This window comes from Rhodnius prolixus, unplaced genomic scaffold (assembly GCF_049639745.1).
Source record: "Rhodnius prolixus isolate KJV_2025 unplaced genomic scaffold, Rpr scaffold_1, whole genome shotgun sequence".
Lineage (NCBI taxonomy): Eukaryota > Metazoa > Arthropoda > Insecta > Hemiptera > Reduviidae > Rhodnius > Rhodnius prolixus.
Genome location: NW_027411581.1, coordinates 17,780,322 through 17,804,238, shown reverse-complemented (window position 1 = coordinate 17,804,238; position 23,917 = coordinate 17,780,322). Strand labels below are relative to the sequence as shown.

The window sequence follows — 23,917 nt, the reverse complement described above, 5'->3', positions numbered from 1 at the left end:
ACAAGAGGTAACTGTGAAGCTGCCCCACTTCAGTACTTCTATTCCACTGAGGCGTGATGCAGGACTACAACAATAGTCTGAGAAAAAGTCGTAAGGAGATAACAGATGGCATAAAATTGGAGGTATTGGCGAATATCTAGGAGTAACCGGTGAATTATGCTAGCGCCTGTAGTTTGTAGCCTGGTTACAGACCGTGCTTTATAACATGGTCGTTTGGGTAATGCGAGTATTATGGACTTATAAAATGTACTCTTTTTGCTGTTATTATTGCCTGCTAATCCAGCAGATTTTATAATCATAGATTTTATATCGTTCACGGGTCATTTCTAATCTTTCTTCAGCCATTGTTAGAGGCCTTCATTTGTTGATCATTTTGTTGGTTGTTAGGCCAAACCCAAACAATACTAAAAGGGTTCCTTCCACCTTGAGAATGGTTATAAGATCTACGATATGATTAACGCCGAACGAGGCATTCATACATTTGATAATTTATTGTATGAGGAGCATATTGACTATGATATACGTAGTTTTACTCGGAAAGCGGTCGAATATATTGCAATGCCCTTAGATCAGCGATCAATTAGTGTTTCAATCGTGCTAAATTTCCAATGCGTACTTTGTACCGGAAATAACAATGTCATGGTTCTTTTAATCCCAAGCAATGGTCTTTTTTATGCATAGTTATCTGACAGTCTGGAAATATGTATCCACTAAGCTCAAAAGAGACAATCGCAGAGTCAAATTCGGAATTTGGAGAAAATATGTAGGTAAGATCCATTAGAATTATAGTTAAAAGTGGATGTCGAATTTGTGATCGTAACTAAAAAACTGCCAGATTACTTTGTGACCTACGATTTTAGATTGCATCATGCAATGGAATAGAATTTGGGCAAGTGAAGGGAATGTGAACTTTACATATTCTTAAAAAGAACATGTTATTATTTGAGAACTATTTAATGATTTTTACAAAGTTTGAAAAATGAACACTTTATTTATATCAGTAAAAGTAAAGTAATGCCTATTTTTTTTTAGACAGGCTTTACGTCCAACTACCAATTAGGTGTCGTGGACGGAGGCGACTAGCAAACATACATTGCTGTAAATTTCTTTTATTAACCATTAAATAAAATCCAAGGCCTAAAGACTGGGAATCGAACCCAGTACTACAATACATATTAGCTTTACAGCTCTCCTCTCTAACCGCTCGGTTTCCGTGGCGCCTTATTTATTATAACAATAAATTTATTGCATGTGTACTTCAAGCAACGATCTGAAATTTCGTCTTCAATTTTTTTATTTTGTGCTCAAGTATTTACATGTATAGAAACTGCCTCAAGCGATCTCAAAACAAGTACTTTCTGACCAAACTAGTAAGGCAAATTTGCCAGTCTAGCAGTGTTTAACCAGTGATAAGAGAGACTACTAATATTCTTTTTAATCAAGTTGAAACTAAAAATCAAATAAAATATTGCCTAAAATAAAATAATAATTTTTCATAAGTTTGCTCATAAGCAAAAGTAAAGGAAACGCGACATTACGAGACAAATTAAGACGGACCAAGGTAACCAACAAATGATTGTCTTTCATCACAAGATAACATATGTTATTTTTGGCCTCTATGTAGATGCAATGCTGTCGTTTAAAAATGCCAAATATGTAAGAAACATAAGAAAACGTCTTAGGTCATTTTTTTGGTTTTAAAAGTGAAAGGGGTGATATTTTTTTGTGTTAAAAATATAATTGCATTTTTAAAAAATCTAGTCAGCTAACAATGCTAAAACTGCAAAGCGGTGCATAAAAACAACACGATGCGTGCAATATTAATTAATTTTTTTAACTTTCTTTTGCAAGCAAAATTAAAACACGCGATATTTTTGTTGCGATGACAAGCTATCTAAACAAAAATAAATAAAACTTCCATTTTACATATAAAGTAATAAAATATAAATTTAAATTATATTGTAATGATTAATGGGATTTCCTCGACTATCCTAATAATTGTTCACAAAGATCCTCACCACACAGAAGAGGAGCATTCTTTAACCATATCGTCCTCTTGGGATCAACCAGCTGTATGGAGAATGTTGCTGGTTTAGAATAGATGGACCCTAAATTAGTGTGTACTGGATTGCCAAGAAACCTCTAAGATCCATTGATTGTCCATCTAAACCCATATCTCGGTCTACTATTGCCTCCAACGACAAGAGCATGATGTTTGTAAGTGCATCAGAAAGTGGTACAAAAAAAAAGCAATCAACTTCTGAATCTTTTTAAACGAACTCAATTCGGCTAGTTTCCCTAGAGAACATGCTGATATCCTTTCGGAAGTGAAGATAATAGGATTTGCTTTCTTCATCCTTAAAAACTCCGAGTTAACTGCTCCCTAGAAGGAAATAATTCCCTATTTCAACATGTTGTACTTGCTCATATTTAGCTGAATTATTCGCTTATTTTGTTCTTAAAGGGAATAATAATAATAATAATATCAAATTTTCTTATAAACCAATCCGTTCCTTAACAAGCATCAAGTATCGATTAGCGATAAACATTAAGTAGTCAGATATGGTTTGTGACACACATTTTACTTGCCGCAGGCATTTAAGTGGCTCATATTCACTCACTATAACTTTAAACAATGTAAAAGAAATAAATGTAAACTGTTGCTTTATATACTCGGCTATCTCGTGTTGATAACAATAGAAAATATGCTGTCATTGAGTTGTTTATAAACGACCTATCTTTAGTACTGTAGGAAATGAAGGCAATAATCGAACATTTAGTTTAAAGTAGTACTGGCCGCAGTAGCTGTCAGATGTGTCACGAATTATGCCCACTATTATTTCGTTACTGGTTGTTACATTTGCTGTTGTAAGTACAATATTTTCCTTTAATTCAGTTTGTTTATTTAGAAAATATGTGTTTAAATTTTAGGCATCTTCTTTTTTACTTTAAAAGAAAAAAAATGAAACTAGTTTTACTTAACATAGTTAAAATCTGAAGTGTTGTTTGTGTTGTACGCGCTGCTAAACGAGGAAACGCTTCTACTCAGAGCACCAAGACAATAGTCTTGATTAGTAATAACTAACATCTACTTTTAACACTCACATGACTTACTAGTACCGCACTTGAAGAAATTAAATCTTCTCAAACTTGGAGTTTGTACTAAAAAGATAGTTGACTTCAATATTATAAATATTCAACACATTGTAATAATATTGTTGAATGAAATCTGATTCAATGCTCCACCTGAACTTTACTGAAATGAATATCCCTAAAGACGAATTTTGTAGCCTAAAAGAGAGGCCCATCTAGCTAGGGGTGTAAATTCAAGTTCAAATGAAATATTTAGCCGGCCGTCTAGAAAATTAACGAGAATTAGAAAAAAAAAAGTTTTGTTTAATTGCACATCCTGTGGACTAATATTCTTCTATTTCGTAACTTTGGATAGATATTTCATATTCGTAAAGATTCAACTACTGTTCATGACACTCAACAGCTTAACTGCAGGTCTCTTAAAAATCCTGCTTAACTGAAGTTTCTTTAATAAGTGCATTTAATACGCTACATTTGAAATATTATGCAATTTATGAGGCAGTTTATTTCACTAATATGGCAATTAAGAAGAATGCATCCCCCAACATTTCTCCAAAAGTGCATTTATATGACTTTTCCGAGAAAAAAAAAAAAAAAAACAGACAAGTTGAAATAGTAAAGTATCATTTTCGAATGCCTAATTTTTTTTTCATTAACATTTTGTCTGGTCCCATTTTGAGGCACCTACAGCAAATCTCAAATCTAATCGATTTTTTTTTAAAAGTCACATTGAAAATATATACTTCCAGTCAAATGGCCAAACTCTCTAATTTGTTAAAAACAACTTTTTGTAAAGAAGAACCTGAAAACGTGAATTTCGCTTGAAAACTAAACAAAGAAAATCAGCGCGATAGAATGCTCCAGTTATATATTCCACATCGTTGTCACATTTATATTTGGGACAGGACGTGGAACAAATACCATACGCGATATATTTTACAAACGCTGATTTTTCATTTAGTTTTTATTTCCCATCGGAAGTAGGTCAAAAATGAATACTTTTACACTTCGGTAGAGCAATATATGGAGACGTGTTTTTGACTTTATTAACTGAAGTTTGATGCAAAGATTAAAAATTAATTAGCATGAGATAAAATACAAATTAAGAGAAGATAACATTCTTGAATCAAAACGCTTCTTCTTTAAACGCTTTTGGTTGATAGTTCTCTTTATTTTTGAGATCATTCACGTTAGAAGAAGTGTGATTTTCGGAGATTTCTTTGTTGTTTAATCAGAGAATTCCGCCAAAACGTTAATTGACTTGGTTACAACCAATTTCAGCTAATGAAAAGGAGAATTCTGAATCTTATTAAATTAAAATTTAAGAGTGACAGCTTACTTGTTTCACTGTTTCACCTGTTAATTATAACAGATGTATTAGTGCCTCTGATGAGTCATATTTTAATGATTTGCGACTCCAAGTTATTCTCTTTAAACAGAAACATGAGCGAGTCTTTCTCCAAATTGTTTAGAGAGATCTAAGTTGGTTCGTCTTTAGATTGTTGGGATACACTACTAGGTAAGACTACCCCAACTATTAATCAGATTCAAACTAGAGACTAAGTTACTGTAACAAAGATTCAATCTGAGTTTTGCCGAACTAAAAACTAAACCGATGATCAAAAAGCAGTCTTCTGTGGGAAGAGGCTTGCTGCTTTCCAACGGTACTGACTATCTATCTGAACCTCCTTGGTTGACTCGATTGCCTAACCTATTGCCCGCGTTCCAAATTGATCATTCCAAGTAGATGGAAGCCACTTCTTCAATAAAACAATAGATCTTTTAGGTCTTCGGGACGTTGCTTGCAGTCAATCCTTAACTTGATGATATGTTCTGCATTCAGGACTATCAGTCAACATGCCGATTATATTTTATTTCCTGCTACGAACTGAAAAAAAACTTTTCCACGAATTCCAAATAAAGAAATCTTCATAGAGCGTATGAAGTTTAAAAAATAATTCTACTTTTTTTAGCTCTCTCGACTGTATTTTATCGCAAGGAAATAACACAGTTTATTTCTTTCATTACAAAAAAAATGCCAGTGCTAACTCCAACGTCCACAAAAACTAATTTTAAAATTAATTAGTTTATTTTTTCATAATCAACTTTTTTAGGTTTAAGTTATTGCACTGTTACTGCTACCTATTTGGTCATACGGCATCGTAGTATGGGAATCGACTAAGCGTTCCAACTCACTAGGCCTCCAGACATTACAGTCAAAAACACTTCGAAAACTTCTTAACGCTCCGTTCTATGTATCTAACCTCACTATCCATAATGACCTCAAAATCCCTTTCATCACAGATCTTGCTAACATTCGTTTTCTCAAATTTCATTCCTCTACAGCAGCTCATCCTAACCCTCTCATAGAACACCTATCTTCCTCCACGTCACCAGGTAATCCTCTAAGGAGACTAAAGAGAAGATGGCCTCGTGTTCTACTCTTATCGTGAGAGCAGAATAGCAAAGCCCGTTACTGGAGTGACACCACTGGGTGGCTTCTCCACTCGTGATTTTCACGTATTTTTTTTTTATTTTTTGTCAGATACCATATTTGCTTGTTGCAACAACCGTTGCAGTTGTAAATTCCAATAAAAGATTAAAAAAAAAAAAAGGAAAGAAAAAAGTTATTGCAGATCATAATTTTGATTTGAAATTTTACGTTAATTATTTTTAGCGTAAGAATTACCTGAAAGTATTTTAAAAAAAGAAATACAGTCTTCCAAATACGTATTTTCCTGATTCCCAATCAAAGTGTAAACATCTCTTAATCATTATTACTCTTGGCTACGTCTACACCTGCCTTTAAATTTAAAGTAGGACTTTTATAAGGTTTTGTTTTCGTAATCCAGAAAGAATTTAAAATAAAATGACAGCCTTAGTCATAATTTTTTAGTTAACACGTCTCCCTAATTGATAAGTACGTTGAATATTTAAGAAAGATAAGCAAAAAGAATGAGATAAATTGAGAGATAAGCACAAACAAATTATAAAGTGTGCCTCATAATAATAACTGTCATAAATTTTTGAAATAATTAATGATTGAAAAATTGTCTAAGGAAAATAAATATTTAGTTACAGTCAATTTAAATACAAAAAATATATAATAAGAGACCATTTGGGAGAAGATTCTGTGCCAATAATGACTCCATAACAATATTTGCTTTTTCTGAAAATCATTTTGTGATTATGTCTGATTTGAATCTTGAATCATCCATTAGAGATGGGTTTCTAGAGCTATAGGATCCATAGATAAACATTTCAACCAGCTAAAGTATAAATATTCACGTAAACATCTGAGGTTATAGGCGCCCGGAGTTTTTTTCAGAGCACTGCCGGCCTCCGGACGATGTTCTATCGTTAGAGACAACACTGTCCACCATTGGTCAATGAGCTACTGTCCATCAACGGACAAAGGTGTAAGAAGCGAAATCTAAGGGCTAGTAGCTGGATTCGAACCCGGGACCACCACGTGAGAATCCAATACGCTACCCTATAGTTAATCCCTTCTCTAATGTTTTAGATTTGCATTGCCTAATATAATATTTTATTATTTTCTCTTTATAAAAACCAAAATAAATATAAAAATAAAATGACGGAAGATTTTTACCCTAAAGACTTCATGTAAAATTTTTCTCTAAGGAGCCTGGTAACGTTATAGTTTGCAATGATTTCTTTATTTTTTTACAGGACAATCTTAATAAATTTTACTACTGCAAATTAAAGGAAACTTTTTATTAATTTCAGATAAAGTTTTCATTCGGAATTGAGACAAATGAAGAGTTGGCTGCTTTTTCAAATGGCTGGAAACAAAAGAATGAAAATGATGGGTCAAAAAAAGAATACTTTAATTTATTAAATAATAATCCACACCATCAGAATGATAATAATTATCGAGGAACTTTCAACCAAATAAATCTACCTGGAAGTCCAACCCCCCGAGATGTAAATTACAGAATCCCATCGAATGATGCTGGGTTAAAGAATGGAAATGGCAAAATATCTAATCAATTTCCGCCCAATTTCTATAATGCTGAATCCTTGTCATCGCTGAAGAACTTCATAGGATATAAAATAGGTCAGGACGTATTTCAGAAAATTGAAAGGTCACTGGCAAGTTCAGGGAGAAATAAACGAAGTAACTTAGGCTATTATGAAATGGTTCCAAGTAATACAGAATTTACTAACAATCTCTACAGTTTGGATAAAAATTATGGTAGAACTGTGCCATATTACCATCCCAATGCATATCCCAACACGCAAGAACATGTTCATCACTTTAATCCAACTTCTTATCTGGAATCAGCGTCTAATTTCAACTTGGATCATAATCAACATCCAGGAGCCACATTTAGTCCTTATATTCGACATAATGAACCTCGCCCTGTTCATCGACATATGTGCAACACAGTTAATCTTCGCAGACGTAGCCCAGAAGACTGTCAAGAAGTTGAATTTCAACCACATACAACGTGCGAGTATCAAGAAGGAAACAGCCCTTGTGCGCCTTTAAATTCTCACTTTGCGAATCCTGTGATGGGTCATCATACTATGCCTTCTCCCCAAAAAACATGTTCACGTTCCAGTTGTGCCAACAGTCCTCATTCACTTGAAACTTGTAGTTTTAACAACCAAGCACAATGTTGTGGCCGATTTCCAATGTCAACAAATTGCAATTTTGGAAGGGACTGTCGTTGTGATCGCTTCAACGCTTTAGCGCCTCATCCTACTTATGAAACTCTTCACGATGTTCCAATTCCACATCAAGAAGTCTCTTACGGTAATTTTCTACATGTAGATCATGATAATGAAGGATTTCAAGATAATAATACACCACCAAATCCTGTTCATGTTAATCTCATCCAAAACAGTAATTTAACCAAAACACCTGCCCAAACGGACCATAATGTTGGGACTAAAACTCAGACTATGGAATCTTCTGATAATTGCAAAACATCAACAGCAAAAGAAACGGACACGTGTGAATGTGGAGATAATTCTGAGAAATTTGGTGAATTTAAAGGGCGCATTTTATGCTGTCCAAATGGACTGACATTGATTGTGGATTATTTGTCAATGCCTTCGATATGTAACTAAGGAACAAGCCTATCGTCTGTTTCACAATTCCATAGAAGAAATTAGCAAGTCAAACTTAATAATAAATTAACAATTTAAAAATATATTTTAGCTAGTCATTATGTAAAAAATATTAATACTTTAATCCCTGACCGGCATGAACACAATAAAACAATAAAATCAAAACTTTTCTGAGTTTGTACAAACATAATTACATAGATAATTTTTTGTTTTGTTTTTGTTTTAAAAACAGTAGATTTTAATTTATGGAAAACGAATAAAATTGCATCAACGTTTTAAGAAGTAAGTGTGGAATGTTCCCTGTTTACAAATTTGGCCATTTTCCTTATAAATTTTCCACAATTTCAAAATTTTCATAAAATAATAAGCAGGAGAATTGGATACAAATAATGAAAATAGTACATCATATTTGTTAGATTTACATAATTTATCTAAATAGATTTCCCTGTAACCAAATAAATTTACAATATTTTCTGGAAAACTAAAAAGGAAGGTGTGGCAAAATATGGTGAGGAAAATTGTGGGAAATGTAGCGAAACTCGGCAGTAATCTTCAATAATGAAACAAAGGTAACCTATTTTTTTTTCTTTTTTTTTTTGTAATCCTGAATTTTGCAATAAATTCAAAATATCTCAAGTTTATTCAGAACTGTTCATTGCAAAGTAACTAAATGGCTCTTAGAATGCTGCTGTTCTAATGAAAAGAAACTTGGTAAAAGTGAAAACTAACGTTGTAATATCTCATTTCCAGAACTCATTTTGGCTAGAAGCTTCTTCAGACCCAGGAGATACTAAAGGAAATATCAAGCACTGTCTTTCGATTTTTTTGGGATTTTCTCATATATTTCTCATATGTGCAAGAGAAAAAAAGTAAATCAAGATGTGAGAGAATAACATATTTTTTTATTATTATTATTGCAATTCCTGGAGTAAAAAAAAAGTATTTAATGAAGGAGTTTGCCGAAAATTGTTTAATTTTCAGGGAAACGTCTCTATAGATTAACAATTTGTAAAAACTTAAAACTAATGTACAACTCTTAAGCTTAAGCGAATACTTCAAAACTAAATTGTATTTAAAAACTAACTTTCACTGTTGCTAACATAATAGCTCTTTCGAAATTACTAAAATAATGTTTCAAACAATTTGTCAACAGATAAATCAGAAATGTTTCCATTTGAGAAAATTAGAATAATTAGATTCAGTAATAGATTGAGCTGTAGTCACGAATTCAGAAAAATATCATCAGAAAATAAATATGGAATAATGAAAGAAATCCTTTACATTTTTGTAATAAGGAAATGTAAACTTGAACATCCTTTTCCAAAAATTTAAGCGACTTTAACACTTTCTCAAGCCGAAATTATTGAAATTCTAATTGACATATATTCTAAATATTAAATATTTATTTGAAATTACCTTAACCTGTACCTTAACAAATAACCATTTAGAACCATACACTCTACCGTTCATCATGGACAGCATCGCCTCCTTACTTGTGGGCAAACATTACTGTCCTAGTTCTTTTTAGTCAAAAAAAGGTTTTGACTTTAGTTCGAAGTATGAAGTTTTCTTGTCTAAACTTGATTGTCTACCATATCTACTAAAATCTTACCTTGCTAACAGATTTGTTTTCAGTGTCTGTAAAGGATTTCACTCTCCTTCTTTCATCTTTCTTCCCAAGGAGGCTCTCCTCTTGGAACTATCCTTTTCTTCACCCCTAAAATATTTCCTGCTACCCTAAGAATATCACCGCCGTTTATATACATTAGCTGACATTACAGCTTTACTCCATGTTCATCGCAAAATCCTTTTTAATGTAAAAAATTGAAAATCCAGCTTTTAAAATGAAAAAATGAAGTGAATGTTGCAATGGCAAATAAGCGATTACTTTAAATCGCAAATAACTTTCTCAAAAGTATTTCCACTTTTCCAGCGGAACATGAGCATTATTTTGGACGATTCACAAGCATCAGTCTCATCAGACACACTCTTACTTGGCAGTCAAAGTTCGAATTAGATTTCTCTCTGGGAGCTGGTTGACTGTTCAGATTATAGTTTGCGAACGAAAGACATTACATTTACTGACTGATGTTACTGTGGGCATTCTGAAATTATATTAACATCACAGAGGGTTCATTTAAACCGTACCTAAATTATCTTATCCATAATACTTTCATCACATTACAGCAACTGTCAGATGTCTCCAACATCAAAACCATTTTCAGTAGATTATACATTCGTCTCCAATCACAAATCATGTCGTCTAAGCCCTCGTTTCAATCTTCCTGGAAATTCTAACGACTATTCAAAAACCATTGGTGGCCCAAACATTTTCTGGAAATTTGTTTGTGGATAGTTACCATACCGATACTATCCAAGTAGGTATCCAGAATATTAATAAACTATTGTAATAATTATTAATAAAAAACAAAATAGAAACAAGTGAAAAAACATTATTTTTATAGTTTTATGAACTGGACCTGATATTACTCGGAACAAAGGGGAACCAATTGCATAAAGCTTTAACACAAATATTTCCAGAATAAATTTAATCAATTTTTATGAGATTAGAAGAGGCAAAATTCTTTAGATTAGGTATTTGTATATATGCACACACCAATATGTATATTTTGTATAGATATCTATAAATAAATATAAATATATAAACATATATAAGCATGGCTTAATATGTATATTAGTGGTAATATGAGAATTTATAATGCACCCTTAACTTGTTTGCTATCCTCTTTCGTCCATGTTAGGATCAGGACGTAAATAAAACAAAAGGAATGACTTTACCAAACTTCCTCTTGCAGTAAGAGCAAGTCATTAATTAATAACAATTGAAGGTAGCCGCCCTCAAGAAAATGGATAATTTTATTTAAACGTTGAAGACTATTTTTGAACTTGGAAAACCCCCTGGTCTTTGCAAAAATGTGTACAAAAAAAAAAAATTGATGGAATCGGCGAAAGAATGTGACTTAAAAACATAAATATTTAATTAATGCTATTTCATTACCAATACTGTTAAATGTTCCATTTTTTTTTTTGTAAATTTATAAATATTTATTATTTTATTCATTTTAAACACTTCCAGAAACAATTAATACGGTCAAATTGCATAGCGAAATTAATTAATTTTTGGCTGTCAGCATTTTAAACTTGTGAAATTGGTTGATGTTAGCAGCAAGCTGACAAATTAAAAATGCTGACTCTAAGTTAATTTATTTTTTAATTGAAAAAAAACTATTTTATTTTTTTAACCCCATTAAAAATTTCTCTAGAGTATCAATTAATAAATTTCAAAATTTGTCAAATTTTAGTGCTTTTGTTTATTTTGTAATTAAATGACCCCAATTGACTAGCCTTGTAATTACGTATTTAATTAATGAACAAACTGCCTACAAGAATTAAACAAAAATAAATTTAAATCCATTTATCCCTGATTTACTTAATTTTGAGTTTAAAGTGGAGGGAAAAATTTATTATTACAGTGTAAAATATTCTTAAAACAGTCCCGTGCGATTTTTGTGGCACAGAATTATTGAGAAATTGATCATCCTCATAAATGTGGGTTTTAAGGAGTTACTTGTCGTGGCGTTTTCGTCAAAGAGTGTAGTACACAACACATGCATACGACGTATGCCATACGTTTACTATTTCTTTGCGATGGTCTGTTATGTCTACACAAAGAACACTCTGTAATTAATCTGCAGTAGACTGATGAATTCATTCGATCTGTTCTTTGCTCGGGTCAATTGCACATAGTATTTATCGATGCCAAGGAGGAATTCGCGATTTGTTAACTTGGTAGTCCCCAGTATCTTGCAGATTTCTATGCAAGAAAAATTATTTAAATGTCAATTTCAATTTAACTTTTACCAACTTTCATGCACCTTAACAACCACCAACTTCCAAAGGCGCGAATTTACATTCAATATTTTAGATATTGTACTTTAAGAAATTAGAGCAGCTCCTACGTCTGAATGCGAGAGCAGTCGCAGAGCTCCACAATAAGTAACAAGCTGGCGTTTATAACATAGATGTGCGGTAAAGAAATAGAGATTATTTGTAGTGAATTAAAGAATTTTTGTTTTAGACGTTTTGAATTTTGCAATATTTAATTTAGTTACTTTAATACTTCTAATTTGTCCAATTATACGTACATATCAATGAATTAATTATAATTATGTTTATTCATTAGTTTATTTTAAGTTAACATAATCATGATATAAAATAAAATCGTATTAAAAGCTTGTCAGTTCTGCACTTTGAAGTCCGGAGCATTCTTTCGCAGCTTCCCGACAGCTTGTAATATTTAAATTATCCTAGTAAATTCAAAACACACGGCATTTTCATAACTATGTATAATGAATTGAAACTAGATATAATGGAAGTTATTCATATCTAACAGGAATACCTTTGTATCCTTTGATGAATTCATCTAAACTCCTCTTAAATGGTTCTCTTACGTTTAATTGGACGATATGAACGTGTCGGTCAAAAAATAGAGTATAAATATTCTTTTCTTAGTTATATTTATGGTTAGTAGTTATCCTTTTTTTAAGTTTTTTTTTCTATTTTTATTAATAAAGGTTAACCTAAGAAGTTGACGCGCCGTAAATCACGGAAAAAATAAATGAAGATTACAACGGAGAAATTCAGTTTGGTTGTGATTTCAGTTCCCAATATGCTTAAATTAAATTTTAGCTCGCAGTATTAAGCCGCCTTTATCTTTTCTTTAATTTGCACCTCAAACAATAAAATAGAATTGGTGAAGGGTACTTTTGATGATTTGACAAGGAAATTCGCAGTAATATTTCAAAAACCCGGAAATCCTAACAACTATCTGCCTACTAAAAATTTAATTACTCAACTTCTTCTTTTTTGTAATCAATTTGACAAATTACTTTCAACATCATTCGAAATTCTCAGTCTTCTACTTATCAGTTTAGAAACCACCTAAATTACTCCACTACACATCAATGTCACCATCTAACAGATGAAGTAGCCTCTACTCTAGAAAAAGAGAAACAACATTCAGCAGTCTTCAGGAATGTGGCACAAGCTTTCGATAAAGTATGACATCTGACTTCAAAGTCTGAACGGCTGTGAACTTTGGTATTCTACCCAACTGGTCCAGATTATGAAAATTACAATCAAAACCAAACTGTAAAAGTTCTAAAACCCTCTAGCACAATCCTCTAAACCAGGGGTATCAAACCACCGAGGTAATTTCTTGTGGCCCACGCAGTTCTGAAATAAAATGAAAATAGAAAACGTTTTTATGAAGGAAATGGCGCTTAGGGGAGATCGAGGCAATATCTTACACACAATTCCCAGTTTCCGTTAACTACTGAAGACGAGTATACACGTGGCCCAGGGCCTTTCCTGGGGGCCTGTGGGCATGTATAAACTCGCTGACTTAAATCCAGAGACGTTTGGAAGCCATATGCCACTCTCAGTGGAATTCCAGAATGATTATGTTTTAAAAGACGAAGTAGGAATTCCCAAGCTATATTCTTATTTAGGTGAGAAACATCCAAAAATGTTCGCTGTACGAACTTTGTGTTATTTTTGGAGTACGTTTTTGCGTGAGCAACTATTTCCGTCTAAGAAATCAAAGAAAAAGGCATTCAGATCAAGATTGACTGGTAAACATTTATCTGCCTTAATGAAGATTGTCTGATCTGTCTCTGAATCCAGATATTGGAAATTAGGAAAAATTTGTAAATAGGTTTTGGCCTGCGTGAATCTTGCCTGTTGCATCATGTGGTCCGTGTTTTGAGTTTGTCACCTCTTCTCTCAACACAAACGTAAGCACACTGCAACTATCCCACCACACTACAAGAAAACTGAAATAGAAGTTATCCAGGCATAATGATCTGTCTTTGAATCCAGATATTGGAAATTAGGAAAAATTTGTAAATAGGTTGTGGCCTGCGTGAATCTTGCCTGTTGCATCATGTGGTCCGTGTTTTGAGTTTGTCACCTCTTCTCTCAACACAAACGTAAGCACACTGCAACTATCCCACCACACTACAAGAAAACTGAAATAGAAGTTATCCAGGCATAACCGTGAATTCAAGTTAAGAGAACTTACTTTAAATTGCAATTAATGTTCTATGCGTACAGATGTTGTCTGTTCAAGAAATAAATTGAAAACCATGCAAAAATTCGAAAACTAGCTTTGCTAATTGCTAAACTGAAGAGGACATAAGCAAAACCCACATACAACGCTAGGATCTATCACTAATGACCACACGAAACTGTTAATCCACCTTTTAAGATGGCTGGAAGTCAGAAGCCTGTCAGGGATACAATAAACATGCGAGATCGGGCCTAACCACAGTTTCAACACAAGAAAACGTTTATAATAATGCTTTCTTAGGTAGTACTTACAATAAAACTTTAAAAAGTTTTACATTGAAACGGTAGCAAAAGACAACAAAATTGATTCATTTTAAAACAAAAAGACCAAGAACGTGTAATATTTCTTGTAGAACTCATTAGAATAACTCACCAAACTGCTAGTGGCAATGGTCACTTTGCCAACACTGCAATCAACGAGCAGAGGGTTCGATTTACCTCTGTTTCACCAGCACCTGTATATCCCGTATCTAAATCAGATACCTCTATCTAATTATACATGTTGTATCTTAATTTGGTAGCTGCAGTTATGGACACTAAAAAGGTTTAGTTTATATTTATACACAACAATGATATCTTCTTCACAACACTATTATTTTCATAAAAATTTTACACGTTATTTCTGTCCTTCCTGCAGAAAAAATATAATATAACAAATAACTTATTCCTGTAAAATTAAGAAGTAAATTTACAATTGGTGAGATTGTAATTAGAAGCATCTTATGTAAGAGAAACAGAGCCTAATTGATTTGATTTGGATTTCCACCAACTGTTTGAAAATGAATTCTTAAAATTATTAATGTTTTAGAATTATCAGATTACTTTTTGTTTCACCAATTGATGATATTTTAAATGCTCCCCCATGGAGGTGGAAACCAATTTGAAAAATTCTTGTTTCACTGCAATTTGAATAGAACTGGAGCCATTGATATTAGATATCATCATGCTTTAAAATTTAATTCTCTCGCAACCTAGTGCGAGAGAATAGGTTTTGCAGATTTTTTTTTTTTTTTTTTTTTTTTTAATAAAACTAATTTTCAAATAGTGGCTTGAAGGTCATACCTTTGCACAAGCGTTATAAACCGTTGAAAATGGATGTAGATGGCACTAACTTTTAGAAAGAAAGGAAATAGGTAAGATCAGTCAAAAGAGTATTTGTTAATAAAGTGAAAAAGAATAAGAAAGCTAGAGACTGAGACATTTGGAAGTGAGTTTAGTGAAAGAGCCCTTAATGACAAGCGATGATTGATGCACATGCAGTTTAAATAGAAACTTGTTCGCCTAAACTACATCAAAAGGGATACCTGAAAAGCGAAAACTATGCATTCTTTTAATTGTATGATACAGTATATATAAGAATGCAGGCAGTTTAATGAAATCGCTGCTTAACTTGAAATTTACTCTTAAATAACATATAATTTATAGTTGATTTTCCTTCTTTATTAGCTTTTAGAAAATACATGTTTCACAGCTAGAAGTCCAGGTATTGCACACAAATAATGACTTACAAAGCAAAAAAAGAAAAGAAAGAACATTCCAATCTTTATAATTAAAATAATAATAACTGGTTGCTGTTGAAATGGAATTTAAAAACCAAAATAGTAATTAATACCTTACAGACTGGAAAAATTAATCATTTTTTATTTCTTTATAATCAATTTCATTCCAAATTAGCGCATACACCTATGGAAACAAAAAGAATGAACAATCCATGGCTCTTTACCAGATGTTCATTTAGATTTAATTTTCTCTTATATTTTTCAATGTGATTATTTTAATGTTTTATTTTTTTCAAATTGGTTATTTTTTAAAATTAAATTTTAGTTACAATTTAAGTTCAATATAAAATGGGGTCCACGCAGGAGGTAAATATTTAAAACATTCGTTTGGTACAAGATCAGGGCTTAATCTCTATACATCCTTACTGCCACAGGAACCCTACTCGACCATTTCTACCAAAGAAGATTTACGAAATTATCGTGGAGTGTATTATTTTTATAATTTTTTACTGCTTTTTAAGGGACTTATATTCGCAGACTATTCTGTTGAAAAGATTCATCTCATCTGTATACAAATTTAGAAAGAGGCCATACCTTTTCTAAATTATTTATTACATTATGTTTTGTAGGAATATACATATTTTTTGTTTATTGATATTATGTTAAATTTATTTTGAATGTATTTTATTTACTTTGAATCTATTGTGCTTATTAAGTTAATTATTTATTTATTTATTTTGTTATTTACAATCTGTATAATACACTATACAGTAAGTAAATAGGGAGATTGAAGTATAGAGGCGTGAAAGACAGGAGAAAAGAAACTGCCCATTGGTAGCACTTTCTACAGTATATGATTTTTATGCCTTCAGACTGCGAGGAAGTCGCGGGGCCACTGGCGATTCAGTCGGCGAGGAGGATTGTCAGGAATGTCAGAAGAGGCGAGAGACTGTACTAGAGGATTGGAGCAAGTGGAGAGAGCAGTATGGAATTTTTGATATTTAGTCTTGGCGAGTTGGTGTACGAAGGGAATGTTGAGGTCGTTGTGAAAAGTGAGGTTAGGCTGGAAACATAGTGGAGCGGCGCGCAAAGCGGCGATGATAGCGAAGAGCAAAGCGGCAAAAACAAAAACTAGAAATAGATAGAGTTGCTCTATCTTCGCTTTGCTCGCCACTATGCGCGGTCCCATATGTTAACTTGTGTTTGATTTCGCCGCTTCGCTCTTCGCTATCAGCGCCGCTTTGCTCGCCGCTCCACTATGTTTCCAGCCTTAGTCACCGTAGAAAGGAGTGTCAGCTATCTGTCGAAATAATTTTGATTGAAATGTCTGTACAGTCCGTATGTTTGTAGGTTTGGCTGAAACCCACAATTCTAGTCCGTAAGTCCACATAGGTTTGAAGGTAGTACTGTATATTAATCGTTTGCGTTCAATGGGTAATTTGGAGCGTCCTCCAAGAAGTCTGTAAAGCAGTTTCGCACGTTTTGTCATTGCTTTTCTTTTAAGTCTAGTGTGTGGGTAATTATTTATTATGTAAATTATATTGTGCTTATTTAGAAAAGTTGCTATATTAATATATAATCCATTTACAATGTGCTCATTTATCACTTTTGCCAGCTGCTAAATTGCAAGCTAGAACTGACAAGATCCTTCCAAAGAAAGTGGGAACAAACAAATCTGAGGCATATCAAACGTTTACATTTGAATGCTACTGTCTATATATCGCCAAGATGTCTGCATCGTTCATCATCTCAAATGGAGGATTCCTCCTTTGGGTAACAGAATATAGGAAATATCAGAAAAAAAAGAGAGAAATTTTATAAGAAAGAAATTAAAAATTTATTTTAATCTCCAAAACTATACATTAACATTTGGCTTGTTCCCTTGTAGATGGAAATTATGTTTACCACCAGTTACCACATCCACCGTATCCGCCGAAACCAGCTCCATAGCCGTAACCAGCTCCATAACCGTAACCAGCGCCATAGCCGTAACCAGCGCCATAGCCGCATCCATGACCGTAGAAACCGGGGTAGCCAGCTCCATATCCCCACAATCCACCGTAGCCAGGATAACCTGCTCCATAGCCGTAGCCATTGCCCCAAGCTCCGGCACCCCATCCATAACCAAATCCGGGGTGGGTAGTGCAGCAAGTGGTAGCAGCAGCTGGTACAGTGGTGCAGCAAGTGGTCTTACCATAGCAAGGTTCAGCGCTGATGATCTAAAAAACAAAAATTTTATTATTACCACTTTAAGTTTATTACCCTATCGATGCAAATCATTAATTTTTAAGAATTAGGAACGTTCATTTATTGTAAATTTGAAAGTTGAGAAGGATTATAAAAAAATAATTGGTAATTTAAGAATTGCACTTCCCCTGATCAGTGTTAACAAGGGAAAGCTCCACAAAATTTAGTTATAAAAGCTTCCATTTTGGCCTTAAGAAGAAGACCTCTTACGAAAAGTTCGTTATTATTAGAGAAATATTGCTAATGAAGAGTGAAAGTGCTCTAGGCATTTGGGCACCCCAGTGCGGACTCTTGGAAGTGTAACCAAACCAAAAAATAAGAATAATATTGTAGAATTACCTGGAGGAGAGCCACAGCTACGACGGCTACAACGAGTAATCCTTTGCAGTACATTTTGGATTGTTTTTTGTTACTTGTTTAATGTTCTTGATTGAACTACACCTTTGGGGTAAAATGAAGTATATTTTATAGTAATAATTCTAAATGATATGCACTTGATATCTCACGTAATTTTACTGATAACACGTTAAACTGAAGCCAGGAACGCCCGTATGTTTTCAAAATTTGGTGACGAAAAAACATTCAGCACTTATACACCCCTACTAGAGACAACTGCTATCTATTCTTTTAGATAAACAATAGCTCGGCACCCACCATCTGACCCGCACAAGTAACCATATCCTGTTTCAAATTTCATTTAAACAAAAATATTTCTTTTAATTTTTTTAAAAAATTTAAGATTTTTTTACTTATTTAATTATTTATTCAGTTTGTGGTAGGCAAAATAACATTTTCTAAAAAAAAGAAAGAAGATTATATTATATAAATACATCACGATTTTTTTTTTATGAATAATGTAAAAGCAGGTTGAGGAGAGTAAAAATTTAAAAAATATTTATTCTTTTTTTTACAGCTCATCATTTTTAAAGTTACTTTCATTTGATAAATACAGGCACTAACTAATTTTAGGACCATTTCTTTAGTTTAAATATTTTCTTTTCTCGATTCTGAAACTAATTGAATGATTTAACAACGAGCTACAGTCTTACTGTCGACGATAAGTTAAATAACATAAATGTATACCCATATAACATTACCATAAATTACTCTTCTTGTCCTTGGAGCTGGTATAACCATCCTTGATTTATTTCCCCAAAACACAATTATTGATGAAATTTATTCGCACAAAATAATTGATTGTGAGAAAATTTGACATCTTCAGTTTCATTAGATTATGTGAAGAAGGTTTAAAGCGGCAACAGGCAGAGAAAGGTCTATTTTACGGACCAATTTCTTAATTATTATTGTACCTTTGAGTTGTTCTTCATCAGGAGCTTCTTTATAGTTTGGAAGAATATATATCCTTACAAGCTATGGGTACTCTTTTTTTCTCAGACTCCTTGGCTACCTCATTTCCAGAACCTTCTACCACACATTTTTGTATTACCTCTTGACATTGCTCGCTCTTACGTCTTAAAGAATGTCCTCGGCTAAAAGTCCAGAAGCCTAACTTTTATCTTCAATTCAATATACATTTTATGTACAATACATTTTGAAATACATTATTGTAAAAAGTTAGAGAGAGGAGAGAAGAAAAATATATAAATTACGTAGAATAAAATGGATCAATAAAGGTTTATGGTTGTGAAATCGGCAATTTTTAGGATGAATTAGTTTTAATAAGAATATAAGGTTAACTGAGACATTTTGCAAAATAAAAATATCCATCATTTAGATGATCAATACGTTCATCAAACTTAGTTTGACTTATACTATGGTATACGTACTATGAAGTAAGATTCTCAATCAGTAAGTAATTCTCAAAAAGTAAGTAAGAAATCCTTTTCTTGCCGTGGGCAACAAAACCAAAAGTGATAGAAAACATGGCCTCTACCAAAACTACAGGCAAAAATGTTATATCTTTATTACAGCCATTTTGCATTTCTTGAAACAGATTATTGTTGTTGCTACAGCTCCAAAAAATTAAAGGACCTGAGTCTCCAAAGGTTCTTTTCCTATCACAACTACATATCCTAACTTGATAACTAAATTTAACTGGGCGATTTTAGACTTAAAATTATTAGTGTTCAAGCATAAAAAATATTCTTCGGACAGAACCCAGGAACTCAAGCATCTACAAATAATACAAATTATAGCATTCATTCCATTCATCACAAATTCTATTCTAAAAGAAATCGGAATATCATTGAAATGAGGTTCAATGAAGAAGGGAAATTAGCAAACATATTTATTTTCTATTATGAAATTCATCTCATTACAAAGAATCGGAGAAAGGAGCAAAGAAAGTAAAAAAAGTGGACCAATTTAGGCTTATGCTTGTAAAATAAACATTTATTTTTTCCTTACGTTTCCTAATATTTCTGTATTTGTGCAAAAAAGACACATATAAGAAAAAACGAAAGCCTTAGTAACTGAATGTCTATAAAGGTCTGCATTAGCATGATTACATTCAGTGATTTTAAATTGGCCAAACCTGCACCATAATGAAAGGAAACAATGGCAGTGTTACTGGTGACAACTGTCAAAAAAATATTCACATGTATCCGTTACTACAAAAGAAATAAATGTGTAATAAGATAGGCCTAATAAAATGTTAAACTACATCTCTTTTATAGTATTTATATTGGGAAACCTACAAATTACTGAGTGAAAATACAATAGAACTCCTGCAATTTACATTTTGCTTCCAAATTTTCAAATTTATAAGCTTTTAATAAAGTCAAACAGAACTGTCAGCCATACATTTTGATAAAAATACTTTTCTATATTGGAAAATCTGTAGATGGAGAAAAAAAAGAATTCCAAAACAATTTAATGGCTGGTAAATGTCTATTTTAGCAATATCTTTAAATTTTTCAAGCCTGCACTTTTTTTAAAGAAAACGAGACATCAACAATTCTTTCAATTGACAAATCTTACTTTATAAAAAAATCAATAGTTTACAATTATCTGATAAAACATCATGCTACGATTGCATATCGAACCATGAGAACAAAAGAGTTACCTTCGTGCTCTTGAGCTGGAAACTTGTGTCTGTTAAAGTTCGTTAATTTTTTTCATTTTTCATTGGTTAAATATCAGTGTTTACTGTGAAATTTGAGTTTAACAGAATCTATTTTTTACGATCTTTTTAGTGGTGCAATTTTTATGACTTAATTTTTATGACTTTTTAAGATATAGACGAAATTATTCAAAAATTTATTGTGAAGAATTAGTGACTATACTCTTGTTGTAAATTTAAAGTACATTTAATCTGGAGTGGGGAGTGTAACAATACAGTTGAATTTAGTGGGGTAATTGTGTGTGCCTTATTGGCCACGCCCACCTGCTCACTTGCTTGATCAGCTGCGAGAGACCAACAGGTATATTTTTAATTAAAGTAAAATACCTACGTATAATTTAATATTACGTATACGTATTGCGAGTTTGAATAGAAACAGATACGTTCTCTGTTTATGTATGCATCGTAATTCTGATCAAATAGATTCGTCTCAATCGACTGTGGGTGGAAAAAGGAGGAGAGATAAAACTTCACCGTTGAGCGCGGATAAACAAGTAAAAAAGCAACAGATTGCAGTAGATAAAAATAGTACAGAGATGGGGGAAGTAGGTCAAATGTCTATAAGTCAATTAAAAGAATGTTTTAGGGATGTTCTTGATGCTAGATTGCATGAGGTTAAAGATGATATTAAACAAATAAATGTTAAATGTGACGTATTTATGGAAGAAAACAATAAATTAAAAGAAAAGATAAAGGATATCGAGAATAAATTCATTGAAGTAAACAATCAGTTGGAGTATGTCAGACAACAATTAAGAAAGAATAATATTGTTTTCAGAGGGCTGAAATGTAATGAGGCCGATAACTATATGCAAATAGTAAAAACTTTCTGTGTTAATATGCTAGGTGCACGTGAAGATGTTACAGTATCCAGAGTTTACGCAGTTAGTTCGAGAATTAGCACTAATAGCAAGATACTAATTGCAGAATTCCCATTCGATGAAGATAAAGTGCAATTATTAAGAAAAAGTAGGATATTAAATGGTACTCAATTCTCGATCCAACAAGATATGGTCCCAACTATTAGATATAAACACAATAAGCTTTTGGCCATAAGAAAGCAAATCAAATTGATTAATAAGAATGCAAAAATAAATGTGAGAATGGACAATATGTACTGTAATGGAATGAGATTTACTTGGTGTGAGTGTAAAGGGCTAATAATGAACGGCACGGATGGAGTCAAAAATCTGAATGAACTTTTTAATTACGACTTTACTGATTATATTCACAAACTACTGAATGAAAAGCAGAAAGTACTAAGTAATAAAAAGGCCGTTTCTGGACAATTTCATACTCAGACTGATAACCGGAAACAAGTGCAACAGTCATTGGCTGGAAACTCAGGCGTTTCAGGTTTGGCTCCCAACATTTCGGAGGTATGAGGTAGGGCAGTCTGTCAGTTTCAAAGAAGAAGAAGTGAAGAGTTTGTAAAAGAAAATTTCTATTTAAATATGTTGTCGTATAATATTTGCGGGTTAGGTAGTAAACGTGAAGAAGTTGGGTTTTTTAATTTTATTAAAGAATATGATTTATTTTATTTAATTGAAACTTTTGTTGTAGAGAAGGATATAGTTATGTATGAAAAGTATTTTTCTGGATATAATTTACATTGGATAGCAGCAGAGAAAGTAAACAGGTATGGCAGAGGCAGGGGTGGATGTGTTATTGGTATAAAAAGTAATTCCCCTTATTCTAAATTTTTAAAAATTGTTAATGTAGATGGGCTCTCTGTAATAAGTTATGAAGATAGGAACATAAAATTTTATATTGTACCATTGTATTTAAATATTAGAAGCTGGGATGAAGAATTTGTAAAATTTTCTAATTTTGTTAATAAACAGTCTAGTAGTAATTTTATTGTAATGGGAGATGTGAATGCTAGATTCGCAGATTTGCAGACTATACCAGAAAGTGTTTCGAATAATCTCTATCAATTTAATATAAAACGACAATCAAAAGATAAATGTATAAATAGTAAAGGTAAACGTTTTATGGAAGTTTGCGATGATTTTAATTTAATACTGCTTAATGGAAGAACGGCTGGTGATTACGAGGGTGAATTTACTTTTGTAGGTGGGCCCGGTAATTCGGTTATCGATGTATGTTGTGTATCGTTTGATATATTACATATTATAAAAAGTTTTAGTGTAAATGTTAAAAATTATTCTGACCATATGCCAATAAGTATATCTGTTTATTCAAAAAAGGAGGAAAGGGATGCAAATATAATGCCTCTGCTGCCTAAATTAATCTGGTCTAAAAATGATAATTTATTTTTTAAGAAAAAATTGGAATTAAAATGTAAAGGAAATATAGTTGTGCCAAATAATACACAGTTAGCAATAGATTATTTATGTTCTATGATTAGAGAATCTGCTGCCTATGGTAAACAAACAAAAACCTTTCAACCTAAACAAGTAAAACCCGTGTGGTATGACAATGCTTGTAATCAACTTAGAATATGTTCATTCAAATTGTTAAATATTTTTCGAAAGAATAATTCAGGGTATGTTAAACAATTATATCTGCAAGCTAATAAGGAATATAAAAGTATTTGTAGAAAAAAACGGAAAAGTTATTACGAATCATTAAACAAAAAATTTGAAAGTATTAAAGATTCTAAACAAATGTGGTCATTAATAAAAGTTTTTGTAAAAAAGTTTTTTGTATGTGGTGCTAATATAAAGAGCGATATATGGTATGAGCACTTTAATAAATTGCTCAACCCGGCCTCGGAATATAGTCC

The 23,917-nt window shown here is 32.4% G+C and overlaps 2 protein-coding genes and 1 long non-coding RNA gene across 3 annotated transcripts; 2 read left to right on the top strand and 1 right to left on the bottom strand.

Annotated features, from left to right (window-relative positions):
- Positions 1-2,561: 2,561 nt before the first annotated feature.
- Positions 2,562-9,463, top strand: LOC141456395 (uncharacterized). Its single transcript, XM_074132345.1, has 3 exons — positions 2,562-2,868; positions 6,841-8,759; positions 8,941-9,463. The coding sequence occupies exons 1-2, from the start codon at positions 2,827-2,829 to the stop codon at positions 8,188-8,190; spliced, it is 1,392 nt and encodes a 463-aa protein (XP_073988446.1). The 5' UTR covers positions 2,562-2,826; the 3' UTR covers positions 8,191-8,759; positions 8,941-9,463.
- A 6,772-nt stretch (positions 9,464-16,235) lies between these two features.
- Positions 16,236-17,807, top strand: LOC141456458 (uncharacterized). Its single transcript, XR_012459768.1, has 2 exons — positions 16,236-16,896; positions 17,114-17,807. It is a non-coding gene; the product is annotated as an uncharacterized lncRNA (long non-coding RNA).
- Positions 17,653-18,584, bottom strand: LOC141456443 (uncharacterized). The gene is made up of 2 exons (XM_074132461.1): positions 18,426-18,584; positions 17,653-18,058 (listed from the first exon to the last, which is right to left on the bottom strand). Exons 1-2 carry the CDS (start codon positions 18,477-18,479, stop codon positions 17,741-17,743), a joined length of 372 nt encoding a protein of 123 aa, XP_073988562.1. The 5' UTR covers positions 18,480-18,584; the 3' UTR covers positions 17,653-17,740.
- Between the last annotated feature and the right edge of the window lie 5,333 nt (positions 18,585-23,917).

What these genes read in the sequence shown, in the direction of transcription:
- LOC141456395 (XM_074132345.1), top strand. Translation starts at nt 2,827, where the DNA reads ATGCCCACTATTATTTCGTTACTGGTTGTTACATTTGCTGTT. An exon ending in TGGTTGTTACATTTGCTGTT is followed by an intron (nt 2,869 to 6,840) that starts GTAAGTACAATA and finishes TATTAATTTCAG; the next exon opens with ATAAAGTTTTCATTCGGAAT.
- LOC141456443 (XM_074132461.1), bottom strand. Translation starts at nt 18,479, where the DNA reads ATGTACTGCAAAGGATTACTCGTTGTAGCCGTCGTAGCTGTGGCTCTC. An exon ending in TAGCTGTGGCTCTCCTCCAG is followed by an intron (nt 18,059 to 18,425) that starts GTAATTCTACAA and finishes TTTGTTTTTTAG; the next exon opens with ATCATCAGCGCTGAACCTTG.